A 27323-nucleotide genomic window follows, 5' to 3' on the forward strand; every position below is an offset into this window, starting at 1 on the left:
TGTTACCACGTCGAACTCCATTCCAATTAGAAAAACTCGAAACTTCTCTAGGCTCCAAACCACAGCTAACGTCTCTAGCTCACTTGAGTGGTATTTCGCTTCCTCCTTCGTCGTCTTCCTGCTGGCGTAGCAAATCGGGTGCCATTTTTGATCCTCAGCTTGCTGGAGAAGTATCGAGCCGAGACCAATTTTTCTTGCATCCGTGTGGACTTCCGTTTTAGCGTTCATATCGTATAAGGCTAAAATGGGCCTCTCCGTGAGTTTTGCTTTAAGGAAGGTAAAAGCCCTCTCTTGTTCGGGCTTCCATACCCATTCCATATCCTTTCGTAAGAGTGTCGTGAGTGGTTCAGCTTCCATAGCGAAACCCTTAACAAAACGCCGGAAATAGCTGACGAGTCCTAAGAATCGCCGGAGCTCGTGGACGTTTTTCGGTGGCGGAAATTCTTTTACGCAGTCGACCTTTCTTGAACCGGGACGGATCCCATACCGACTTATCTCGAATCCCAGGTACTCTATGTAACTGAGCAGAAATCGGCATTTCTTCAGGTTTAATGACAGGTGCGCGTTCCGTACGACTTCTAGCACTTGAAGTAAGTGGTTGAGGCCTTCGCTTTCATTGACTGACGGAATCAAAACATCGTCCATGTAGGTGAGCGCTATAGCGTACCGTAGCGTTCCTAATACAGAATTGATCATCTTTTGGAAAACTCCACAGGCGTTGGAGAGCCCAAACGGCATCGTAATGAACTGGTAATGACCATCGGGGGTCACGAAAGCCGTCTTTTCTCTCGAATCCTTGTCCACAGGAATTTGGTAGTAACCCGACATCATATCCAAGCTTGTAAAGAGCTTATTACCGCTAAGCCGTTCCAACTGGCTTTCTATCAACGGCAACGGGTAAGCGTTTTTCTTCGTAATCTTGTTTAGAGCGCGATAATCTACGCACAAGCGTTCTTCTCCGTTTTTCTTCTTAACTATTATTATGGGACTGGCATACGGCGAGTTAGACTCTTCTATAATCCCGGCTTCCAAAAGCTCTGAGATCTTCGTTCGTACCCGGCCCCTTTCAGCAAAGGACAAGCGGTAAGGTCGATAGGAGACCGGCTCATTCGTTACTAACTCAATTTTCATTTCGGCCCTGTCCGTTCTGCCGAGTTCCATCAGATCGCTGGCGAAGCAGTCTCGATATGAGTTTAACAGCTCGTGTAGCTGCAACCGAGTTTCTTCGGATACGTCCGGTCCCGTAATGATATCTTCCACAGGAAGCGGAGGTCTTTGGACGATTTCCGCGTGTAAAACTTCGGTGGTGGATGCTGTTTCCCTGAAGCACGGTTCGCCTCGTGCTACTATCTGCCCAGCTTTAATAGTTAAATCTTGATCCGATACATTGAAAATTGGCAGTGACGTTTCCCCATCTTGACCAAATGAGCAAACAGTACGGGGGATGCAATATTCATTTCCCGGCTTCATCCTCATGCTGGTTTCTATGTACAAGTCTAGTGGGTCGTGACTACGTCCTTGCGTTACTAGGTCTACTACTCCTATGTAGTTAGACGGAATAACAGTGGCTCCTTTAGCCCAAAGGTTTACCGCCGGTTCTGGTAACGACGGGATATCCAGATTGAGAAGGCATTCGTCGCCGTCTTGCTCGTTGGGACGTTCTTCAAAAATACGTAAGTTTTTCTTTCGCTTGACAACTACAATGTGTTGTTGTTCGGTAAAGGGCTGTCCGATTAAGAGGGGTATATCTTGAGCTGTGTCTGGTACTACGTGGACCTTGACCTCGGCCGTCGCCTGGTCAACCCTGAGACTAGCCTTGCCCACTCCTAAAAGCTTCGTTTTCCCTGAGACGTAACCACCTATGAACGAGTCTCCGTCGACTTCATCGGTTTCTATTTTCAGCTGCTCAGCTTCGCTTTTTCGTATAGCGACGCATTTGCTACCCAAGTCAACGTACGACCTTATCTGTATTCCATTAACTTCCGCATCCATGAAATACTTCTGATTGGCATCAACATCAGCCTGTTTACTCTCAACGTGAGCGATTTCTCGAGTTTGACTTGGAAGCGATTTCGTGGTGCAATCCTTAGATTCGTGCCCTGGTCGTCTACACGAGAAGCAACGCATTACCTTCTGGGGCTTCTTGCAGTCTCGCGACATGTGTCCATATGAAGAACAGTTAAAACAGAGGGGTTCACCATGTTTAAACTTCGGTTTTCTTCGAGAATTAGACGATCCATTGCTACGCTCCTCAGTCTTTGGTTCTTGGGGTAGGGGCTTCAGATCGGGAGCCCTTCCGTGACTCCCATTGTTATCCTTGACTGATTCGTTGGAAGAGTTGGCTTTGTTTCGTTTTGATGATTGTAATCGGTCTTCCAACTGTCGCATCGCCTTAAGGAGCTCCGGTAGTGTATCGTAGTCACGGACGCTCAAAGACGCAATCAGCTGTTCGTCGTGCAGACCTGTGATTATGTATTCCATCATGTCATCGTTTGAGAGGCCGAAGAGCCTCGCCTTGGCTACTTTGTCGTGATAATATACTTCTACAGATTCCCCTGAACGGCGGGTCCTCTGTTCCATATCGCGGTAAAGCCTTTGAGAGTTCTTGACTGGCGGGAACCATTCTACGAGAAGTTCCTTCCATTCGCCCCAAGTGTGTACCACAGTATCAAGGCTTTCATACCATACTTGAGCAGTTCCTTTGAGTTTCGGCATTGCTGTGTTGATGATGAGACGCTCAGACCAACCGTAGGCCCTTGCAGCATCGTCAATCTTCCTTATCCATTGATTTATCGTTTGATGAGGTGCCATTGCAGGATCAAAATCAGGGATAATTCTACTGGCATCCCCGGAATTAGTATCGTGATTCCGGTTAGCGCCATTCCCAGCCGCCGCTAACGTTTGCTCTACAGCAGCACCAACCGCTAATTTTATCGCTTGTTCAAAGGCCGTAAGAGAAAGCATTCCTTGAGGTACTTGCCTGCCAGCTTCGTCTTGTAGCCTAAGCCCTTCCATTCCGGGTGGAATAATTCGTTCGTTGCGGGAATTCTCACGTGAGACGGATCCCCGTTCTCGTTCGTTATCCTCGTCTCCAGAGTCCGAGTTGACACTCATTGGACCAACAGCTCGAGGAGATTCTGATAATTCGTGAAAAGAATCTTCGCTATCGCTGATATGTTCGTTGTTGACGTGGATTAATCGAGAACCTTCGTTCAAGGCGTAAACTCTTTCGGAGAGAACGCGATGGGTGTCGGAGTTTCCGCTAGATGAGCCGTGAGTTTGGTTATTCTCCTCAAAATAGTCGTTGGAAAGCTCCTCGTTTATAGTAGGCTGATCGTTGCCCTCGGGTTCAGAGACTTCGGAACCCGCCGTGTCGTTGGTTACGTTGAAATCGTTATTCTCGGTGAAATTATCTTTGCTTACCGTAGGCGCTTCGTTGCCTCCGGGTTCTAGTTCGTTGGAACCCGTTCGTGAAGGAAAGTCGTCAGTAATTTCGTTAATCGCGCTGGTAGAGAGCTTAGTGTTGAGATTTTCGTATGAAAGTTCGTCGCTTACTTTTAGCGTTTCGTCGCCTACAGATTCAAGAACGTTGGAATCTGTTCGCTATGTAATTTCAGTGGGGTTTTCTCTTCGTTTCGTACTACCAGTTGGCGGTTTCGTTTCGCGGCATAAAATGCACCTCGTGGGCCTAGTATTTTTCACTCGCTCGCTTCTTCGTACGTGGAGACAGCTCTCTGTTTCTTGCATGAATCGTTGGCAAGGTGACCGTGTAGCTACCTTTGTCTCACAAAAGCTCACGAGTAAAAATAAGGCCAAAGTTCGCAATTTAATCGTTCAGTTCATCCGCGCCGCTAACCGAAGGTTCGTTATATGTAAACATAATAAAACCGACTGTTTCGTTTACCGTAGAAATAGAAATACCGATGTTAGCGCGATAAAAACATAACGTTTCCCCTTAGTGCGCGTGACGAGGCTTAGGACTCCACTTTGTTTTCTGCACGTTTTCGTACCGGGCGAAAATGTTTTTCGTATCGCGTTTCATCTTCTAATATAACGGCGCATTTGGATAAATATCCCACTTCTGAGATGTAAGAGTCGTGTATTGATTAGTCAGGATCATTAGTGTAATAAAAGAGTTTAATCAATGAAATAAAACAAAGTAAATCAGGTACGTTACATAGCGTTAATACTACCGTCCTCTCTCTACGAGAGCCGCGCGTTAAGAGACCGTATTCCTCCTCTTTCCTACCTAAGCGTGTGAGAGGCGAGGGAATAGGGTTATTGATCGAGTTTTGGCAGGACTCTGGCGCCATCTACTCGTAAGGGGGTTTGGGCGCTAACAGTACACTATAGGAATTTGAAATACTACGTTTCAAAGGGTATGAAAATCAGCATGGTACACCGTATTATGAGGTTTGAGCAAGGGACGTTGCCCTTCATTGATTTCAACACGGAGAAACGCAAGATGGCGGTGAACGACTTTGAAAAAGATTTTTTTTCAAGTTGCAAAACAACAGTGTCTTTGGTAAGCAATCCATGCCTTATAAATCTCACAATGTACTATAATGTGTTTATTCACAGGGAAAACAATGGAAACTTGCGGAATCGAATCGATTTTCACCTAGTACAGACCCCTAGAATGGCGGTAAAGAAAGCGAGTTCACCGGCGTTTGAACGATTCACGCTCTTCAAGAATGACCTGGTCGGGATACATCTCTTGAAGAAAACACTCACCCTCAACAAACCCATCTACACTGGCTTCGCTATTCTTGACCTATCCAAACTTCTCATGTATGGTTTTCACTATGATACCATAAAACCATTGTATGGGGACGCAGCAAAACTATTTTCACGAATACCGATTCCTTGACCTATCATATCTCTATGAAGACTTTGCTACCCACAGTGAAATGTTTGACTTTTCTGGTTACCCCAAGACACATCCCCTTTACAGCGACCTGAATAAGAAAGTTCTAGGGAAATTCATAGACGAACACGAAGGTGTCCCTGTCCAAGAGTTCTGCGGTTTAAGACCCAAAATGTATTCAATTTTATCCGCCAAGGGGATTTGTAAGAGGGTAGTTAGAAAGAAAGTGCGACACTCCCAGTACCGCGAGTGTTTACTTAAACGTCAGCTAACCATCGAATCAATGAAACGCTTTATTTACCGCCATTCTAGGGGTCTGTACTAGGTGAAAATCGATCCGATTCCGCAAGTTTTCCATTGTTTTCCCTGTGAATAAACACATTATAGTACATTGTGAGATTTATACGGCATGGGTTGCTTACCAAAGACACTGTTGTTTTGCAACTTGAAAAAATCTTTTTCAAAGTCGTTCACCGCCATCTTGCGTTTCTCCGTGTTGAAATCAATGAAGGGTTTGAGCCACGTCCCTTGCTCAAACCTCATAATACGGTGTACCATGCTGATTTTCATACCCTTTGAAACGTAGTATTTCAAATTCCTATAGTGTACGATGTACTTTTCTTTTTTGTAGAGGGAAGGTACAAGTTTGGGAAAGCTGTCCCTTTCCTTAAGACCTAACTCTTTGAGCTGGTCTTTGGAGTACTCCGACAGTTCAGACGTTGTAATGACACTTTTCTCGGGTGCCAATGGGTAACAATTATGGTCGTCGTGAAGGTGTTTAGGATATTCCAGGTCTACTTCTAGGATATACCCTACAGAGTCATTGTCTGGATGATTTAATAGAATTTCATCTATGAACTTTTGAGAGGGTTGAAGCCACTGGAATCCCTTCATCGGGAGATTTTCGCACATTACAGTCCCATAGAGGTTATTGCAATCTGCGAAGAAATAAGTGGAAATTGACATACGAACCTAAATTAATTAGGTTTAATAATAATAACTTACCTAAATAAGTAATGTAACTGATTGGTTTTGAGGGGTCGAATGTGTCTGGAAGATACTTGTTATTTGCCTGGGCAAACCTATGACTTATCATAGAGACACCACCTCTAATCCCCTTTTCGATGAATAGATGCATGTCAATGTCTAACAAAAGATCCAACTTGACTTTCGTCATGCAAAGAGCACTCTCCCATGCAAAGCCAGGTCCCGTGTACGCGTGGGCACAGTCTAATTTATAATAGTCCATACACATGGCTCGAAAATTCTCGAAAATATCAGCAAGGAGAAGTACATCCGACTGGACGTACAGATTGTGGTAGACACCCAGATTTCTGATATTGAATGTCTCCCACACATTTTTGGCGTGTGAGTAATCCTCGTCAGAAATATCCTCATCCGTTAAAACGTTGAAAAAGGCTGACCTGGGCGGCAACTCTGTCTCGTTGAACTTTGATACATCATTCATGTAATCATATGGGTAAACTTGTTTACGCAGTAAAAGCGCTACTTCATCAGGATGGTAAACTTTATTCATACAAGTAAACTTTTCCACCCCACCCTTCGCCAGATTACCGGCGAGAACCTCAAGGGACGCCGGCATGAATCGTACAGTGTCAACGAAACGTAATTTTCCCAAGCTAAAGGAAATGTACGTCTCCGAGTTGGACGGGATACATTTAATTTCGTGATCCTTAATCAGACCTATTTTTTCCATTATAACATGGGCGTCATATCGTGAGAGGTTATGGATGAAAACCGGTATGTGGTTTGGTGTTTTTAATTTAAGGTTGCAGGAATTATGGGCTGCACCTCGGAATGCCCCTGATGAGTGTTCATGGTCTCTGACTTTGTAGTCTTCCTTAGTAAAGGGTTCCTTGCATACGTAGCATAGTCTTGTTGATTTGAAGCCTTTCACTTCCGCCGGTGAAAGATTCATCGGTACGATTTCCCTAATTTTACTCTCCAAATCGCGCTCTTCCTCAATAAGTTTGTGAAGGAACTTTTCTGTTGCGTCAATTCCGCGATATGTTACGGGCTTTGATGGGACACCGTCCGGTCCAACAATAAAGTAACTAAAACCGCAGGACACATGAAGTGACAATGCGGTTGTAGAAGAGAGCGAGGGGTCAGGTAGGCATGATGTAACTTTCGGTAATATCGTCTCAAAGTCAGCGTATATAACATAATTAACCAAAATATGTAGAAAATAAATTAAACACATGAAATATATTAAAAAAACGAAGAGATGACCTTACTTTTTGGTACCATCCGTGCTTCTTAAATTGTAGAATGGGATCGTCTAGAGGCATTTTTATCTTCTGGGGTCCATGGAGACTGCAATCTCTTACGTGTTCGTGGTGATTTTTTTCCGCGTTCGATCCCGTGAAGCGATGCAGGCAATACCGACAATAATGAGTAGCGTGGCCGTCTTTTGAAAAGTTATTCAGCAGTCGACTCAGACTACGTATAAGGCAGTAGTGCTTTCTGTCTCCTCTTGTAATTAACAAGAGATCAAGTTGCCGTTCTTTAACTACCTTATTTTCGTAGCAGAAGATGTTGATAGAAAGATGATTTTTAACTTCAAACTTCTCTAATTTACACGAGAGAATAGTAAGCCTCGATATCCGCGGGCAGCGCAGGGGGGATGATTTTTTTCCCCCATGGTTTATACCCGCGAAGGGGGGGACGAATTTTTGCCCCCATGCCTCCATCCCCGGAGGGGGTTGGTGTGTCTCCCTCTTACCTCCTCCACCCGAAGGGTGTAGGTTGTTCTTGAGTGTATGCTCTCTCTTTGCGCTAAGTCCCCCTTTTTATTCTGACTTTCACTTTCTCTTTACCCAGCCCGATACCCGCAAGAGCGCTGTGAAGGCTGGAGAGTTTTTTTCTCTCTCTTGGTTCCCTCCTGACTTTCACCGTCTCTTTCCCTTTGACCGTCTCTTTATTTTTACGCTAGCGAATGTACAAGCCTAGCGGCGAGCGCCGCGAGAGCGCTGTGAAGGCTGGAGAGTTTTTTTTTCCTCTCTCTTGGTTCCCTCTCTCCGATGCATGTACAAGGCGGGGGAATGCATGTACAAGCCTAGCGGCGCGCGTTTTCTCTCCGTATAGTACTGATATGTTATAGGAATACATCTCTCAGTTTCCTCTCTCCGTTACACGTGCAAGGCGGGGGAATGCATGTACAAGCCTAGGAACTTCCATATCTCCGAATTTCTCTCCAAACGTTTTTTTTTAAAGCGGGGCATTTTTTTACGTTTGCGCTATGTATGTATATTTTATTTTTTTTACATAAAGTATTTTTTCTAGTAAAGTATTAATATTACGGATGCGTTCATTAAAATGCAAATTATCGATATAATAATAGTTAAAACGATCCTCGTAAGGTATTTTATATATTACGGTAAAAGGGCAAAAAGTAACTTTTTTTTCACCATTGTAAGAGTCTTTTAAATTCGTCTTTTCTTGATAAGACAGATATAGTCATCTTTTTCCGAAGTAACGTCTACTTCGATAGACATTGAGCGTCCGTTTTCCAAGAATGAAGGGGCAGTCAGGGTACAATTGTCTATGTTTATCGCGTACCAATTCCGAGGTTGTCCATACTTGAAGAGTGCCGTGGCAAAAGAAATATCTGAAGGAATGGTCCGTGTGGACTAGCGTTTGTTGCCCGAAAATGTATGGACAGTCTGGGTAAAATTGTCTATGTTTATCGTTTACCGATTCCGAGTTTGTCCATACTTGAAGAGTACCGTGGCAAAAGAAACATCTGAAGGTATCTCTACGGTCTAAATAAAACCCGTCTCGCGCTAGTTCGGCTGCATCAACGTAAAGCGACGCCCACGATTGGAAAGTTTTTAAACGGGCTTCTTCCGAATTCATGTCGTATTCAACATCTCGCGGTTCTTGGGGTCGCTGAAAATTTCTTGGACGTAGGTATCCAAAATTGCCTTTTGAATGACAGACTTTGGAATGCGAAACTCCATATAATCAGAGCGGGCGGTGGGTGGTACGTCGTGACCCTTGCCGTCTTCGATCGGTACGTTGTTTGTTGGAAGTCCGCGGATGAAGGGACAACTAGGAAAATGACGTTTGTGTTCTTCGTGCACAGAATCCCGAATTTTCCAATCGTTTAATATACCGTGACAAAAATAACACTCTACGGTATCGTGACCATACGTATATAAATAAAAAATCCGTCTCTAGCTAGATCTCGGGGATTTGTATACGGACCCTTCCAGCGATGGAAACTTTCACGTCTTTTCGCCTCGGTGTTCATACTAGTTATGAAACCCAACGATCTTTTCCGTTTGCTTATATAATTCAACATGTACAACACCCCCCTAGCAGCTAAAATAATAATTCATGCCCAGACCCGTTCGCCCCTCACCTTCCACCCCCACACCCCTAAACTTTAACTAGAACCAAACTCAAAATATATCAAGAGCCGACCCCCATTCAACCCCCATGCCACCAAACTAAACCTATAACAAGAACTAGAACTGTCCCCCATCCTCTCTCCCCCCTATCAATCATGCCCAGACTTGTCAGCCAGCCCCGCAGACGTTCTTTGTATACAAAGTTGTTTACGACATTCGAACCAAATGGATCCCCCCTAGCGGCTAAAATAATTCATGCCCAGACCCGTTCGCCCTCCCCCCGCACCAAAAACTAAACTTTAACTAAACTCAAACTATATCAAGAGCCGACCCCCATTCCACCCCCCATACCACCAAACTAAACCTATAACCAGAACTAGAACTGCCCCCCACCCTCTCTCCCCCCTATCAATCATGCCCAGACTTGTCAGCCAGCCCCGCAGACGTTCTTTGCGTTCTTTGTATACAAAGTTGTTTACGACATTCGAACCAAATGGATCCCCCCTAGCGGCTAAAATAATTCATGCCCAGACCCGTTCGCCCTCCCCCCGCACCAAAAACTAAACTTTAACTAAACTCAAACTATATCAAGAGCCGACCCCCATTCCACCCCCCATACCACCAAACTAAACCTATAACAAGAACTAGAACTGCCCCCCACCCTCTCTCTCCCCTATCAATCATGCCCAGGGAGCCTATTCTCTAAAAATCTAAATCATTTGGACGATGATCCAAATCTAAACGTTTGGATCGGCTCCATTTGGATAGGGCGCTTAAAACCGTATTCTCTAACCCAAATCCAAATCGACATTTGGATCTCCCGCCAAACCTTTATCCAAACCAAATGTACGTCACTTCCTCTTTCATTACGTAATTTTACTTACTGTTTATTGGTCAATTCTTTTGCAGCGTTTAATATAAAAGTAAAATGTTTTTAAGCCTTGGGTTTTTGCATGTTAGATGGTAATAATTTTGTAAAATTAAGAAACCTCTTAATTTGATAGTTTAAGCTTATTAGGCCTAATTAATATTAAGTGGGAAATTAATTTGAATGAAAAATAGGTGGATATCTTTTATTAATTGGGAAATAATGCACACATTTTTACATTTGAATTTTAGAAGCTAAGTTATTATTTATTTTGTGTATATAAAATTCAGCGTTAATTTCACTAAGGCAATAAATTAATTACCAACGAGGAATTAACTAGTACATATGTTTAATATTAGAATTTAATTGTTTCAAAACTAATAAAGTTTTGAACCGGTTTTTGTAATTTAGTTATTAAAATTTGTGATTGTCGATTGGTCAATATTGTAAATTAACCAATGGCGGAATCAATTTTTTTTAAACTCAATGAAACTGAAATATCAATCAATCATCTACTGAAAGAGGTATCAGCCTACTTTTTTTTTCAAAAGAAGGTAAATAAGGATTAGATGGCTTGCTGCTTCAAACAAGATTTTTAATCATGAAGAGAATATTTTGTTAATTTTGGTCAAATTTAGATATTCGGTAATCGAGTTGATATGACTTGAATCACTTTTTGCTCATGTCTATTTTAAACTTTAATCACAGATTTCGCTTACCATTTTACAAGCATAATAAACACTACTGAAGGACGCAAATCTATCTGTGATCGGTAATGGTGACCAATATAGCAATTTGCCCAATTAATCGGTTTGAACTTCATTTGCACATTTCTACTCGTTAATTTGATATGTTGCGAGAAATTTGAATGGAATATAAGTAGTTATCTCTTTCAGTAGATAATTTTTGATGTTGATATTTAAGATTCATGGAGTTAAAAAAAATTATTAAGCTTTGATATCAACATCGGTTAATTTACGATATGGGCTTATGATGGTAGTCTGTTTATAAGATTAAATCGTTACTTTAAGTGTCACTAGACAGTATCTACCTCCAAAATCGAGACTTAGTAACTTTATAACCATCTCCTAGTCACAGGATATCCGAGGGTCAATTTCTTACATCATTGACATGTGATAGTGATTATCGGAGGAAGGCTTACTATAGCTGTCAACTTTTGGCAAGGCCTAATACCGTTTAGCTTGACTTTCGCCGTCAAATTCCTTTTAAAGGAAATTAAAGCATAGATCATATAGTATCCACCCTTGATTTTCATTTAGCAACACACGTTGGATTTGTAAACCTCGACGCGTACCACGATTAGAAGCATTAAAATGCAAAAACAACACACTGACCGCATACATTTTTTTAGTAAATAACATTCACTACAGCTGTTTTGGGGGCTGACAGACGATAAAGAAAAAGCCTTCGGAGTCCGGCCCCTTAAAGGGGGTGGTTTCGAGGGAACGAAATTCAAATGCAAGGCGCGTCCCTTGAATTCGTAAATACCGACGTTTAACGCAATTATAATATTGAAATCTTATACAATTAAGTTAAATTTAAGAAAACAAAGCACTACTTTCAAAGTCTAAACTTTAAAAATACGACGATAAGAGAAGGCGAAGTAACGGGCAACGAGACTCGAGAGGCAAACATTTAAATGGCAAAAATTAACGTTAAGCCAAGGCTTAGCGCAATTTCACCGCCTTAAAAAAAGGGCCAAGTTTAGAAATAGATTGTGGGACAATAAAAAGGTGGAAAATTATGATATTAGGCTTTTATTAAAGCTTGAAACCTACTTTATATTATATTTAAAATCCATCCATAACCAAATCCTCAAAAAATATGAAAATGACCACGAAAAAGAACCCACTCTCAAAATTTTTCCCCTTAAAAAAAAATGGCGGCCACAAACGGGGTGAAAATGGGGAAAAGAGCTATCCAAATGACGATTTGGCCGGCCATTTGGCTTGCCAAATGTTTGGATAGGGTTTGAACCAAATGAAAAGGGATTTGGAGTTACAGAATACGGATTAGTGTCATTTGGGGATGAGCCGACCCCAAATCCAAATCATTTGGATTAGGAACGATCCAAATGTAGTTAGAGAATAGGGTCCCTGACTTGTCAGCCAGCCCCGCAGACGTTCTTTGCGTTCTTTGTATACAAAGTTGTTTACGACATTCGAACCAAATGGATCCCCCCAAGATTAAAGATAATTCGTGCCCAGACCCGTTCGCCATCCCTGCTATGAACCTCTCACCCCCTTTACAAATGTTGTTTACGTCACTCGTCTGCAAATAACACGACCAGACATGTTCTCCCCCCTTCAGAGAATCTGTTTTCAAGCTGTAATATGTGTATGTTGAAAAAATAAAATCATTTTTATAGGAAAAAATACATTTATTCATTTTTTTACATGTAAATATCATTAAGGATATCTAGATTGCACGAAATATTAATTTCGGCCTTGTTAGAGTGCGCCCATAAGGCGTAAATTAAAGCCTTGTCAAAGGCGCAAGCCGTTCGGTGCTCACCGACGGGGTGAGGGTACAAGCACCGTACGGGAAGAGAAATGATGTCCGCGGTCGTGGCTTTCGGACACTTGAAGTCGTTCAAGTCGTGAACCGTTCTGTTGAGACGGTCAGAGAGAAAGGTGACTTTTTCGTCACCCTTTGAAAAGATTAGGTCGACCCCCTATAGACCGGCGGCGAGGCATTCGTCGAGTTTGGCGTATGAGGTTAGGCCGGCATTCCAGTCCAATCGGTGCAGATTACGAGAAACCCACTGGTTTTGCCGTTGTTTTGAAATCGAGACGTGTGATTTATTGTACGGCGGCGCGAATGTCCAGGAAACGGTAGCCGGCTTGGCCTCGATGGTTGTTATGGCCATTTCTTTCACGATAATGTCCGTGCTGCCATCACTACGAGTGCATCCGTTCAGGTATTCTAATTCAATAACGGCGGACTTCATAATAATAACTAGCAGCGAGTCTGTGGATGACTGTTTAAAACCGAGCCGGGAGTAGATATGAATCCTCTAACGACCGTAGGGCTTCTTTTTTAGAGATTGGTTGACGTCATAACACCAACCGAGTCGGGATTGGATACGAGAATTCACGTGTTGTGTGTTTCTCTTATAGAGGCTGGAACGGCTGACGTCATAACACGGTCTAATACCGAGTCGGGATTGGGTAAGAGAATTCAGTGGGAGGGCGTGGTTCTCTTATAGAGGTTGGAAATGATGACGTCATTCATCCACGGATCCCTCTTAAATTTCTTGAAAAACATGTTTGTGCTTCTTCTCCTCGTTCTGTGCATAATGTATACAACGCAGTATATACCGCAAGCGGAACTGTCGGGGGGCTGCAAAGCCCTCCTATTATAGTTTATTTTCGTAGAATTTTCTCTCATAAATGTTTTAATATCTTCTGTCAAGGGACCAAGCCCAAGGAATCAAAATAATAACATTGTTTATTCCCATCGATATAGAGACAAATCCAATGACTACCGTTTCCTTTGTGATTATCTAGATTTATAACAATGGAATCCGGGTATCGAAGGATATATTTGGGTAGAACATCGCGCGGGTATACGCCCATGAATCCGCGGGTGTATCTCAAAACCCTTTTTATGGTTGAAGCGTTCATGGCGAATCTACAACGACGGTTCTATTATGATCTATGTGCATTAAACTTTGAAATTCTGAATAAACGATCAAACTCAGCGTTTCGGGTACTGGTTCTTCGAACCCGAGTTCAAGTCGCAATTGTCCTTGTCGTATAGGGTTGTAATGATTTATATCTGACGCGGTACCATCTTGAGTCAAATCAAAACAGTAAAGCGTATAACCTTTGGGTTACTCCTTCATAGATATTTCGTTACCATCGTCTTTGTAATGAGTACCAGATCCGGTAAACAGAGAATAATATAATCTAGTGTAAAGATCCTTTTTGAAATTTGGTCGCAAAGGCTTAGCTAGTACTTGTTCCGAGCCGATAATCGGATTAATATAATTCACGTTAAAGTTTTGGAAGTCGAAAGGGTTCCAACTCAATTTGCCGTTATACGAGTTATGAGTTACTAAACCCGTTGTTAATCTGTTTGGTAAAACCCCTAAATATACGTTATCTATAGCAGTTTTTTGAATATTTGCCGAAATGGTAAAAACTTTCACTTCTGTCCTAGTGAATGGATATTTTGCCGTGGCTTTAGTCCAAGCCGATTCTAAAGCTAGCATTACTCGAGGGGCTACTCGCACTTTACGAATATATAAACCTACTTCGAGTATTTCGTGTTTGTACCATACGCCACCGGGGGGAGGAGCTCCGAGCAAAACAAAGCCTGGTTTATTTCGGGTCATCCTGACTCTAAGACTGACGCCATTGGGTATGAATTTTGAAACGTTAAACATATCAGCGTGTAGGGCTCCGTACATTTCAATCTGTTTCGAACCCTTTGCTAGCTCTTTCCTAACAAGATGTCCCTGGTTTTCAGTTGCAGAAGCCGTTTTCCCAGCCGTACCTTTATGCCATAAAGAAGAAGTTAAATGAGATTTTTTCGCGTCTCCTCCATAGTTTAGCAATGTTTCTAGATAGGCTTTGAAGGCGTAGTTTCCGGTTGAAGATGAAATAGGCGTATCATTGGCGGTTACTTCCACCGTATCTAGAGGTGAGTGGGCATGCCAGATATAGCGGGCTCAAGCGACCACGGGCAGTGTCCCTAAGGGCAACGACCGTTATTCCGAGGGCTGAATTTAAGTTTCACGAGGTTTGTTGGTTACCGATGTGTGCCCGCTGTTGCTGGCGGGCATTGTCCCGTAACTACATGATATACAATGTACAGTTCCACAATGGCGCCTGTAGATTGCATTGAGCAGGCTTGATGACGTTTTAGTTGTTAATCTCTAGATTTTTGACTTTGCAGGCCTCTCATTGAACAAAAACTTATGTGCAGGCCTATCGTCGAACATAAACTTATATACAGGCGTTCGTTAGACTATGCGTGTATTGCTATACTACGTGAAAGAGACAACTAAAATCGCCAGGTTTCCGCCCACGATGTTTACAACTGGCTACCGACCACGATAAAAGGACACTAAGTTTTGAAACAATACCGTGATGCGTAAGCATCTGTGCAAGGATATTGTCTTTGTCGTGATGGTTTAAGACTAGTAATGCAAGAAAGAAGCTCCGTTTTATAATTATTTCCAAAGAAATATTATAGAGATTAGGCATTTTTACCTCTCCGAGTGACGTATGTCACGGAGAGGTTCTGTAACGATCGTGTGTGTCTGTGTGTGTGTGTGTCTGTTGTTACACCCACGAGACCGCGTTCGCAGTTTCCAAATCGGAGCAAACGTGTTCGCCATTTCCGAACTGCTTTCACAGTCACGGAAATGGCTCCTTTACTTGAGATCTCACACCACCATCTTCTGGTCTTTGTCCATCCCACACGGACACCAGTCTGTACTTACTGGCTTCTAATCACCACCACCTTTTTGTCTTCGTCCATCCCACATGGTCGCCAGTCTGTATATACTGGCTTCTAATCACCACCATCTTCTAGTCTTTGTCCATCCCACTTGGACACCAGTCTGTACATACTGGCTTCTAAACACCACCATCTGTTGGTCTTCCGTCTATTCCACATAGACACCAATCTGTCTCATTGGCTTCGAACTCCATCGTCATCGTTTGGTTTAAGACATTCGCGGCGATCAGCTAGGGTTACGAGAAACGTCTAGCCTCCCTAGGGTGGGTTGTCCACCAAAGGTTTTCGCAATTGCGGTTGTTCTTGCTTTACAGTGTAGTTTGACACCCTTATATAGTACCTATTTGAGTAAGGCGACGCAACGGGCGTATGCTTCATTTCAAACGCCAATATTAGTCAGGTCTCTCAAGAATGTTTAATTGTTCTTTATCAAAACGATGTAACGCTCAATAAGGCAAACAACTGACGAAGAAAATATTTAATATTAATTATATTTATTTTAATATTTAAGATAATCTTGTTTCTCAACTCAAAATTAATACGGAAAGAGTTAAAAAGCAGCTTATGTTTTTGTCTGTGTGTGTCCGTCCATTGTTACACTAGTGCGTCGCGTTAGCATTTAGCCTTGTGTTGATGTGTTAAGAAATCATACAGAACCTTAATATTCCCTTTTTCCATAATATAAAGTGAATATGTGGAAGTATTTTTCGTAATTATGATGCATTTAGTACTTTTGTAGCTTTAAAGCTCTGTTTCATTTTGATATTCCAAAGATTTTTTTAATATTGTTATTTGAAATGGCGGTTTGTATATTGCTTAAGCTATACTACATCTGTATATAGAATAATCCTTGGTTTAGTGATTTCATGAACAAAACTAAGACCTAGACTCCGGCGGGTATAACAAAGAGTAAATAATTGAGGCCTGAGGTGAAGTAATTTTTTGGCTATGATTTTCGTCTCTGAAATGAAGAGACATCAACGGTTCAGAGTGAGCCGAAAGTTAAATACACTCTTAAATAATCAGGTTAAGATTTTATAATAGAAGAAAAGATGGTGGCAATTAGATTAGTAAAAGGGCTTGTGGTAAACGGGTAGTAGGTACAGACTTATTATTCCTTTTATGGTGCGCATTGACTATTAGTGTGTCTAGCTACAATTTAGCTTTGGTGTTATTTAACGTTAACATTCATGTTGGCAAACTAAGAATACTGTTGAGATGAGACGAGACGATATTGTTTACACTGCAAACCAGTTGTGAATGTAGCTATCAGAATATACGGTAAACAGCTGAAGCGTAGACTTCATTTCCTGTTCTTTTCCCCATTGACTGATTTCCATGTGTCCAAGATTTGGATGTAAAATGTCGTCTGCTTTACTGTAGATTCACTATATTTGGAATACTGCTTCAATATTTCGTAAATTTTTACTTCAAAAAAGTGAAATAATTCCATATCTAGGTAAATAAGTTTGTAGTAGTAGACCTCTTGACTCGGAGAGGTTATATTTTGGTTTTCCCAACTTGTTATTTACAAATATTAACTAGGCCTACTGGTATACGCAGATAGGAGATGATTTAAAAGTAGAATATAGCAAGATTGGATCTAATAGCTTTACAAAATATGCTATATCAAATTAGGCAAGAATCTAGGGTTATATCAAACAGAATGTACGAATGTGGACTTAGGACGATTAGATAACGTTTTCGTCTTTAAATGGCAGTCCAGTTTTACAAACGTTACTCAATTAGCATTTTTATATTTCCATAGAGTAAGTAGTACATTAAGTTCGTGTAGTTGTTGTGGCTATGTAGTAAACGCATAGAAGTTCATGCGTGACAACATTTTGCAAACACGACCCAAATGCAGAGTTATTATATTTCAATAATTTCAACAACACGAAGTTTATTAGCGAAATAACTGGCTCCCTATTGATTGTTTTCACTCCCTCTGCCACGTCAATATTATCCGTCAATATTAACTATTAGTATCCCGCATTCATAACCAGATATCGTTACTAGGTTTAGACGACGTCCTGCTAACTCTTTGTACGTGACTCACAAAGGTAAATTGTTAGTTTCTAAAGGTAGATATCGACATCCCATTTATTAAAAACCAATGAAAAAGCATTTTCTAATCGAGGTATATAACGTGTGAAAGAGATGTTTTATTTAATGCTGTTTTCTATTAGCTGCTAGAAATCGGCCACCACGTAGTAATATTTAAAAGGATACCAGGCTGTCATAAAATAAAATTTCATGAAACTCCTTTTGAACTCAAATAAATATATAAAAAAACGTCTTGGTTTGGACCAAGGCCGAAAAAACAAACGATATGTCTGAGGTTTATCAGTTGACTGAAGTTTCAGATATTGCAATTTCTTTTTAAATTACTTTTATTCCTTTAATCCTTAATCAATATTTAATTCAATCAACTTATTTTTACTGTTAATCGATCTATTCCCTCTAAATTAATTTCAAAAATTACATATCTACGCTTTTTCAAGAATAATTCCATTTTCCGAAAACATTTTATCATGAAATTAATTATTTTGAAGGGAGTACGTGTTGGGTGACGAATATTGAATATTTGAAATATTATACGAAGTGTCTAAAAAGAGCAAGCGATCTTTGATATAACTCGAAAGGAAAATGTAAATATTTGATAGTGGATGCATATATTGGGGACGCGAATTTATACATTTAACTTCGAATATCGAAATGTTACATTTTTTTGTCGCGACTATGAAGGAAAGGTTGCACTGCAGTTTCCCTCTCCGAACTTCAAAGCTTCTTGGCCATAACTCAATCTAGATTTGGAACGTCATCACCCCTTACTACATTGTTGGCGTTACTTGTACACAGGCCCGTAGCCAGAAAAGTTACGCAGAGGGGGCAGTATCTTTCTGTGAGGGGGCATGGCAAATGGAATTTTTTTTATAGAATAACATAAATATCAAAATGTCAGACAATAAATATTTAAGCAGGTATTTCATTATTGACACTCATTTAACATTTGAAAATCAAACTTTTTTTAAAAAGTTTAAAAATAAATAAATTGTTAATAAACAATTCTAAATCTAAATTTCTAGTCAGATCTTTTTCGTAGGCTAGGGAAGTTAAGTTTCACTTTCTTTCAAGTGACATAGCTCGTCGTTAAAGTGAAAATACGCCAGTAGGGCAGGAAAAGTTTGCCTCGCAACTTCGCAAGTCGCTGTTGAGGCGTCAAATGTAAGTCTGTACCCCGAGGGGTCGGTCATTCATGAACTCCCGTACGCTACCCGTGAAATCCAACTTAAGAAATCCGAAATCAATGCTGATTTCGAAATCAAATAAAAAATCCGAAATCAGCAACGAAATCACAAAACATTAAAGAAATCATAAAATCAGAAAAAAAAACAAAAAATCAACAAAGAAATCACGAAATCAACATAAAAATCACGAAATCAGAAGCGAAATCACAAAATCAGTGAAGAAATCGTGAAATCCATTACAAAATTCACGAAATCCAAAATCCAAAGAAATCGCAAAATCCGTCGAAATCACGGGAAAAATCTCAAAATTCGATGAAATTCATTGGATTTTATCGAATTCTGAAATCAAACGAAATCCGACGGAATCCGAAGAAATCAAATTGGATTTCAAAATCCCGAACACTTTTTCCAAAACGTCCGACCCCTCACTGTACCCCGACATAATATTTTGGTCCTGGATGACAAAACCAGCGATATATATCAAGGATAACCACAAAAAGCTAAAAATTCCAGTGTATCAGGGATACATATCAAAAGTGAATTTAAAACATACAAATGAATCAGGGATATATCAAGTAAAAAAATCCAAGTGTATCAGGAATATACACAAGTAAAGACAATAAAGTCTAAAATATGTTGATATACATTCTAAATAGCTTGAATATTTGTGTATCAAAATGAAAATATTCATTACAGGGGCAAAGTTAGTTTGATAAGAAGGCATTGGAAAATTTTGAGGGGGCATTTAGGGGCAAACCGAAATCTTATTTGAGGGGGCAGGATATATTTTTGAGGGGGCATTGCCCCCTGGTGCCCCCCCGTGGCTACGGGCCTGCTTGTACACCGGTTACGTATTACGCGGAATGATTTTATCAGGCGTAGAGACCATTTCCGAAAACACACAGGGGCGAGGAGACCATTAGGGTATTCTTCCTTGCACCAAGGGCCATCGTCAGACGGTGCCAAAGTTCACTACAGGCGGGAGGAAAGTCAACTCGCACTGCCTCTAGCGGTGCTTCTAGGCGAGAGGGAGAAGACCCCAATGGCGGCATCGCCCCAGTGTTTTAGTTTCTCCTTATGTAATTTGTGTACGATCGGTCCATGGCAGTTCTGGTAAGGTATGATGTGTTCAACCATTTTATTTCCTCAGGAAATAACAAGTCATCGGAACTGAGAAGTATTTCTTTTTATGTAAACTTTACCCTTTCCTTTGGTTATATTTACACCGATATCATATTTTTCCAGTGCATAAAAGGAGAGCTACCTACTAAAAGAAACAAGACAGGACCGAGGTTGTTGCTTTGTCTTAAGTAGACAACATAAGTTTATAAATTAGTTTGAGCAAAATAAATTCTTTATCATAATTTCTTGACATCAGTCTTCCCAGCAACTTACAACAGATTTAAACTTTTTTGGTGCAAACTTGAAAATTTGTCAAGGCAACAAGAATTAAAACTGTGCTTCCAACTTAGTAATCATCGACACGAAATCCCTTCAAAATAATTAATTTCATGATAAAATGTTTTCGGAAAATGGAATTATTCTTGAAAAAGCGTAGATATGTAATTTTTGAAATTAATTTAGAGGGAATAGATCGATTAACAGTAAAAATAAGTTGATTGAATTAAATATTGATTAAGGATTAAAGGAATAAAAGTAATTTAAAAAGAAATTGCAATATCTGAAACTTCAGTCAACTGATAAACCTCAGACATATCGTTTGTTTTTTCGGCCTTGGTCCAAACCAAGACGTTTTTTTATAATATCTGTCCCTTCAGTCTTAATGTAATTAAAATTTGAATAATTTCATGTTTTTTGTACCGACATACATTTGGGGTTGATCTATTTCTAATAGCTTAAAGAAGTACTTAAGTATAGTTAATTATATGAACTCATATCCAATAACATAGTTTTCGAAAAGCATATAATGTTGTACTTTATATATGAAGTTAGTTCAAAAATGACAGTATTTGAAATGTAGAATAAATTTTTTTATTTGTTGTGTACACTCTAAACATATATCAATGAGAATTTTTGAGGAAATGCATCATGAGTAGAAGAGCTTGAAGACGATGTCTATATAAGCATATTGTGTTGTACTTTATTTATGAAAAGTTTAAAAACGACGGTATTTGAAATATGGAAGAAAAATATTTGTTTCGTACACTGTATACATATACAGTGTTGTCGAGATCAGACCAACAGCTTCCTTTATGTACAACCCCCAATACTGCCAACGGGTGATGTCGTGCTAAATTATACAGGGTGTAAATAAATGTTTAGAATTCATGTTTTATTGTATTTAAGTGACAACGAGTGGCAAGATACACAAAGAATACAGGAGAATATGCGTGAATGCAACAAAATATTTTAAAGCACAGTCCTACGATTAGTCTTAGAACCTGGGCCTCAAATTGCAACCTCTAAACTGTTTAGTAAACAACTCAACGTAAATATTCGAAGTGTCTACCATTGTGGTTGAGGCACTCTTCCAGATGACTGTCCGTGTCTTGCATTACATTTGCAACCACTAAACTCATGACGCATGGCAAGACTAATGGTATTGCCGTCTTAGGTACTTCTCGTCCGTTAAGGCTTGATGTAGGGGGATATGATTATGCCTGTAGTAATGCCCTTGTAAACTGGCACGAACAGTAGAATGGCTTAGTGCAACTTCTTGTTCCACCGCTCTACTACAAGCATGAGATTGGCTTCAAAACTTTCTACGATGTCAAAGTCTGTATCCTCATTACAGACTATACAGTCTCTTCTACGTTCACGATCTTGCACTATCGAAATGACGAAAGTCCTCGCACCCAAATGTCGGTGTGGAGACCGTTCGGCATAAAGCACTACCTTTAGTTGAACCAGAGAGAATTTTACACATGTGTAAAATTCTCTATGGTTGAATGTTACCGCGACCTTCACCCAAAATAAACTTGCTACCCAATTTTTCCTGGTTAGAATAAGTTGGCATTTTGCTAGGAAACGAGACCAACTACTGTAATTCTACTACTTAGCGACACTGAAAGCCCCTTTATATCTAAAAAGACCGGAAGTTCCTCAAAGTTGAGTTTTCAAAGATTGTCAGCTTGAGCAGCAGGTCATAGTATGTATAGTGGTGAAGGTCGCTTTAACATTCGACACGTGACACCACGGTATGTTTGGTCCTCCAATGTCCTGACCCTATAGGTCCAAACAATTACCATCCAGTTTTTCGGCTCAGCGTTGCGGTATTGCCGGTCCCATTTGAAATACAATTTCTGTAGTGTTACAATTTTAACAATACGCCTGTTAAAAAGGCACAAATACCGAAAAAAGAAACCATTGTAATAAAGGTCGGCCCCCTAACCTTAAACTATGAACAAAATAAAGAAAACATAAAGGTTTCTTTGGGAATGACTTTGAAGCAGAAGGTCCGAGTTGTCTGAGGAACCGAGAAAAAAGGCCGTAGTGAAAACTAATCGTCGTTACGTAGCAGTTAGGACCGAATTTAATTAGTTAGTCTCGTCTTTTAGCAAAATGCCAGTGTATTCAAACCAGGGAAAATTGAACATGATGTTTACGAGGATTACCCAAAACGGCAAAACCTTTGCGTGAACTAATTGAAGCCGATCCATTATTTTTAGAAAGGTACTGTTCTCTGACGAGGCTATTTAAGGATGGTACCTTAAACCTTCATAACGTGCATTTTTGGGAGGGCATTCTTGGAAACCAAATTATCGGACCCTTTTTCTTGATAAGAAAATCTCTGAAGGCATTTACTTGGACTTCCTGCGTCATGAGTTCGTTGCTTGTAAAGTAATTGAAAGACATGGACAGATGAAGAGTGCCTGCACCACAATGGTAATCACATTGAACATTTACGTTGACGTTGATGTGTACCAAACGGATTCGATTAGAGGTTGTAATTTGAGGCCCAAATTCCAAGACTTATCGTAAGACTGTGCTTTAAAATTTTCTGTTGCTCCCCCCACTTGACTGGTATGCTAGGTGGTATTTCAGTAGAAGAAAATTTATTGAATTAGGGATAGCGAGAGATGGCTAGTGATATGGCTTAGTTATGGGCTAGACGCCCTTGTTTTATTGGCAACATTATTACATTGAATGTTGCCAGATTAAATTGTTGCTGGTGATTTGGCGAACTATGCTAATGATATATTAAAATTTAAATGGAAAAGTTTCATTTTGACACATTCCTTACCCTAAAATTTTGTGTTTGGAGCCTATTAATGCATTATAGTGATAATGTAATTAGTTTTAGTGTTAAATAGGAAAACATTTAGGCTGAAAGAACAACTGGCGTAGTTTAATCTTATTTTGTTATTTCAGTTAAGGGTTATCTATAGTTACCCAAAAAAACCTGTTGTTTTCGATTAATTTTAATTAAATATGATCATTAAGTTGAAATTAACGGCTTATCTTCTTTTACTAGTGTTATTTCAGTTTATTATACTAGTTTGAACAAGAAATTCTGCAAACTTTAGAGGAGTGACTGTTTGACTCTTGCAGAACAATCACTACTTTGCCCCAAAACTTTTAAATATCACGCCTTTTCAATGGCTCTCTTTTCAAAATGGGGAAAAAAGCTTTTAAATGACAATTTAATTAATCGTAAGAATTAAACAGGAAAATGGAGGCTGGGTGAAAGATTTGTTAGTTTAATTATAAGGTATCCATGAATTTACCCAAAACACGAATCTTTCACATTCTGGGAGCACTGCCGTGCTCCCAGCCAAGTCGAGCACTGACATCCTTTTCTCGAAGCAACTCGTGGCACTTTTAAGCCCACTGTAACTTCGTGATGGGTATAGGTGAAAGTCTGAAATTTTGCTTGCCGCGAGGACTGTCAATCCTAGCTATTGTTTCCAAATTTCAAGTTCCTACCCTATATGCTTTTCGAAATATCGCAGGTGAAATTTACCTTATTTTGTCACTCACTCACTCACTCACCGATCATCAAAATTCTAAGGTACTTCTAGAGGAGATAGAAACTTAAAATTCAGGATTTAGTTTTCATTTATTTTATAAAGCACAGAAAAATTAAAACATCCCGAATTTTTTATAAAATTGTTCTTTAGTTCTTTATTTTAAAACTAGATGGCGCTGCCGTCTTTTCAACAGAAATAGTGTGTGTTCTTGATGAAAGGACGTAATGGTCCAAAGTTAACCGAAAGTTAAATATATATTAAAGCTAATAGGAGTAGTAGTTTAATAGAAATGTGTCGTAACTGATGCTACATTCTTTTATTAGGATATCGCGTACAATCTTTATTGCATATTCTCTGCGGGTCGAAAGGGGTAATTCAGCGTAAATATGGACAAACGTTAGCGATTATATTGGCAAACGAAGTACCACGAGAGGGTCTTGTTTTAATATAACTACCGAAGTATAACGAGAGGGTCTACAAAAAGAAGTGAGATCCTAAGAAAAACATTAACATGTACAAAAATGGGCCAAGCCTCGCTTCGTGCCCTCTCCGCCGTAAAAGTTCTGAAATCCCATGTAGAGCCAAGTCTGCCTTTTGGTCTCATTCAATCGCCAATTGAACAATTATGTTATAAATTAAGTACTTTTCCTAATTAATAACCAATATTCTTTGACTCTATCATTATTATACATCTTTGTTCGTATCAAAAATATCGTGACTTGGCAAGCGCAGGTGTACATAAGGTTATGCATAACTCGCCTTATAAACTTGTAAATAGGGTTATGCATAACTCACCATATAATTTGTACATAGGGTTGTGCATGACTCATCTTATAAACTTGTACATATCCCCTCGACCATAAACGATTTAGTGAATATCCCTTCGACTTCCTTTTAATATTACTTACTTGCGATTGCCAAGTCACGATATTTTTGATACGAACAAAGATGTATAATAATGATAGAGTCAAAGAAGATTGGTTATTAATTAGGAAAAGGACTTAATTTATAACATAATTGTTCAATTGGCGATTGAATGAGAACAAAAGGCAGACTTGGCTCTACATGGGATCTCAGAACTTTTTAGGGCGGAGAGGGCACGAAGCGAGGCTTGGCCCATTTTTGTACATGTTAATGTTTTTCTTAGGTTAATTATACTTGATTGAGTTTAATTTAACGGCTTATCTTGTTTATCTTGTGTGGATTTATTTTATAATAAAAGTTTCAATAAAATATTAACTTAAATTGCAATTACCCTAAAATTTTAATGTATGCGCTTTTGATGTATTTTAATGATCATTTAGATTAATTTGAAAGTGAAATAGGAAACTACTGTGGCTGTACGAAAAACTTGTGATGTTTTAATCTTAATTTGAGCGTGGTTCGTGAGAGTGGATTAAGCTTAAAATTTATTTGAATTTTTTACCCTATTTGCAATGTTTAGTTCAGTTTAATATTTTTGCCATATATTCATCATTATGGTACCCTAAACTTTTGGGTAGTTTAAACAGTTTATTTAAAAGTTATTTGTGCTTTTATCCAAAAATGTATATTTTGGTTTAATTTCACGTTAATTATATTTAATTGAGTTAAAATTAACGTAGGATTGTGTTTTGGCAGTGTACATTTAGGCTATAAAATGAGTTTAAATGTATACTTCACCTTAATTGCAATTTTTAGTGGAGTTTTCGATTCTTATTTTACCCTAAACTTTAGAATTTCGCGCCTATTAAGGTACTTTGGAGATAATTTAAATTAGCTTAAGTGTGAAAGAGAAAACATGGGGCTTTACCAACGGCTTGGTTAGATACAATCTTAATCAAGGACATCATTTAAGAGTTATCTGAGTTTTCATCCAAAAAAAATGTACATTCGGGGTTTAATTTCACGTTAATTACACTTAATTACGTTGAAATTAACTTGTCGTCAGTGCTCATTAAGCTTATAAAATGACTTTTAATAAATAATTCACCTTAACTCTAATGTTTAGAGGAGTTTTTTATTATTTCCAACACATTGCGTTAAATTTTTATCATATCCTGTGCTAGGTTTGTGGTAAAGATTATCTATACAATATGTTAATGAATGATGTTATTCTATAGTTTAGCTTGAATACCAGTAATTAAATCAAATACCTATACAATTCATAGCAATTTAAACCAATAAACAAACGGCAACGTGGATTGTGGAAATAGCAAACAACGTAACCCTCCGTTTCTAACGTGGTTACGTTGAGAGAATCTGTGATGTAAACATGAAAATTATTTGACTAATTAAATTATATAACGACACTGTCCTCCTGGATTAACCAGCACCACTGTTACTTATGAATTAAACAATCCACTGTTGGTAACAAATAGTTTATAAAATGATAACGTAACATCACAGTATAACTGATTCAATAGGACCAAAATTGTTTTAACGAATAATCTGGTCCTCTACATTGGTTTAGTTTTAAGGAATTATATCACACACCTTCACAATTAGTAGCATTTTAGTGAGATTAACAAATAATGAAACCGCGTATACCTGTCCTCAAATGAGAATGTTGAGTGAACTGCGCTAACCAGTAACCTATACACCACTCTTTTAACTGCCGTAGGAAAACACATTGAACATTTTGTGATCTTTCCTGTAATATTTTGAAGTTGAATTCTTCACAGGGTGAAAACACTACCGTTGATTTCTAAACCATTAACAAAATTTTCAGAGCTGTGCTAATTAGCTGACAACTAATTGAATTAGAATTAGCAATTTGGGAAATATTTTTGAACTAATTAATTAGCCAATTAGCAATTAGGGAAATATTTATGAACTAATTAAATACCAATTAGCAATTAGACATAGAAACTAATTCAATTCAATTAGAAATTAGACATTTATTTATCAAAATAATTAATTAGAATTACTATTTTCTAATTAAGGTAAAAAATAAACCATAAGTAAACATAAAAGTTTAAAAGTGCCCATGGATTTAGTACTTTGGTAATGCAAAGTTTAATCTTTCAATGCCATTGAAAAACGGGTACGGAAGCCAAGAATTATTCTCGAAAAATGAGACAAGCCTCGAGCCTTCCGTCATGTTAAAATTTGTCTCATTTCTTCATTTTCTTGCCACAGTTCCTATAATGGACTCCTGAGTAGTAAATACATGCGCACTGCTTTTAATTCGAGTAGGTAAAGCAGTCGAAATTTCGAAATGCGGCAGTTGCGAACTACGAAATATTCTATTAGTACTAGTATTCTCTCATATTTGAGGAGCTGAAAAATTTAGAGTAGCACTAAGGCTTCCTCATTGATATAAGAAGGCTTTTCTTATTCAAATAGATGAATCATGAGTTATTTCCTCGATTTTTTTACAACAAATTGGCGTAAAAGATTAATTGAAAATCCAATTGGCTAATTAGTTAATCCTAAATCTAATTAAATTTTAATTAGATAATTACCTTTCCGAATCATACTAATTAATTAGAATTACTTCTCAATTAGCACTAAGGTAATTAAAATTCAATTACCATTTTCAATTAGTAAATGTTGCTA

General features: G+C 39.1%; 2 protein-coding genes and 2 long non-coding RNA genes across 4 annotated transcripts in view; 1 reads left to right on the forward strand and 3 right to left on the reverse strand.

Annotated features, from left to right (window-relative positions):
• LOC149719742 (uncharacterized) overlaps positions 1-26479 on the reverse strand; it is a 96515-nt gene extending 70036 nt beyond the window's left edge. Inside the window, exon 1 of the long non-coding RNA XR_016374967.1 lies at positions 26313-26479. This is a non-coding gene — a long non-coding RNA (uncharacterized LOC149719742). The remainder of the gene's footprint in view (positions 1-26312) is intronic.
• On the forward strand, positions 4301-4949 carry LOC149719750 (uncharacterized). Its single transcript, XR_016374951.1, has 2 exons — positions 4301-4525; positions 4582-4949. It is a non-coding gene; the product is annotated as an uncharacterized LOC149719750 (long non-coding RNA).
• Positions 5249-8746, reverse strand: LOC149719751 (uncharacterized). Its single transcript, XM_089861704.1, has 4 exons — positions 8374-8746; positions 7136-7460; positions 5873-6942; positions 5249-5805 (listed from the first exon to the last, which is right to left on the reverse strand). Exons 1-4 carry the CDS (start codon positions 8744-8746, stop codon positions 5249-5251), a joined length of 2325 nt encoding a protein of 774 aa, XP_089717830.1.
• LOC149719752 (uncharacterized protein F54H12.2-like) lies at positions 13755-14921 on the reverse strand. Its single transcript, XM_089861705.1, has 4 exons — positions 14876-14921; positions 14375-14773; positions 13994-14191; positions 13755-13927 (listed from the first exon to the last, which is right to left on the reverse strand). Exons 1-4 carry the CDS (start codon positions 14919-14921, stop codon positions 13755-13757), a joined length of 816 nt encoding a protein of 271 aa, XP_089717831.1.
• Positions 26480-27323: the final 844 nt, after the last annotated feature.

The sequence above is a fragment of the Phalangium opilio genome, unplaced genomic scaffold (genome assembly GCF_054372755.1).
Source record: "Phalangium opilio isolate 3A_F unplaced genomic scaffold, DU_Popi_V2 ptg000002l_1, whole genome shotgun sequence".
Lineage (NCBI taxonomy): Eukaryota > Metazoa > Arthropoda > Arachnida > Opiliones > Phalangiidae > Phalangium > Phalangium opilio.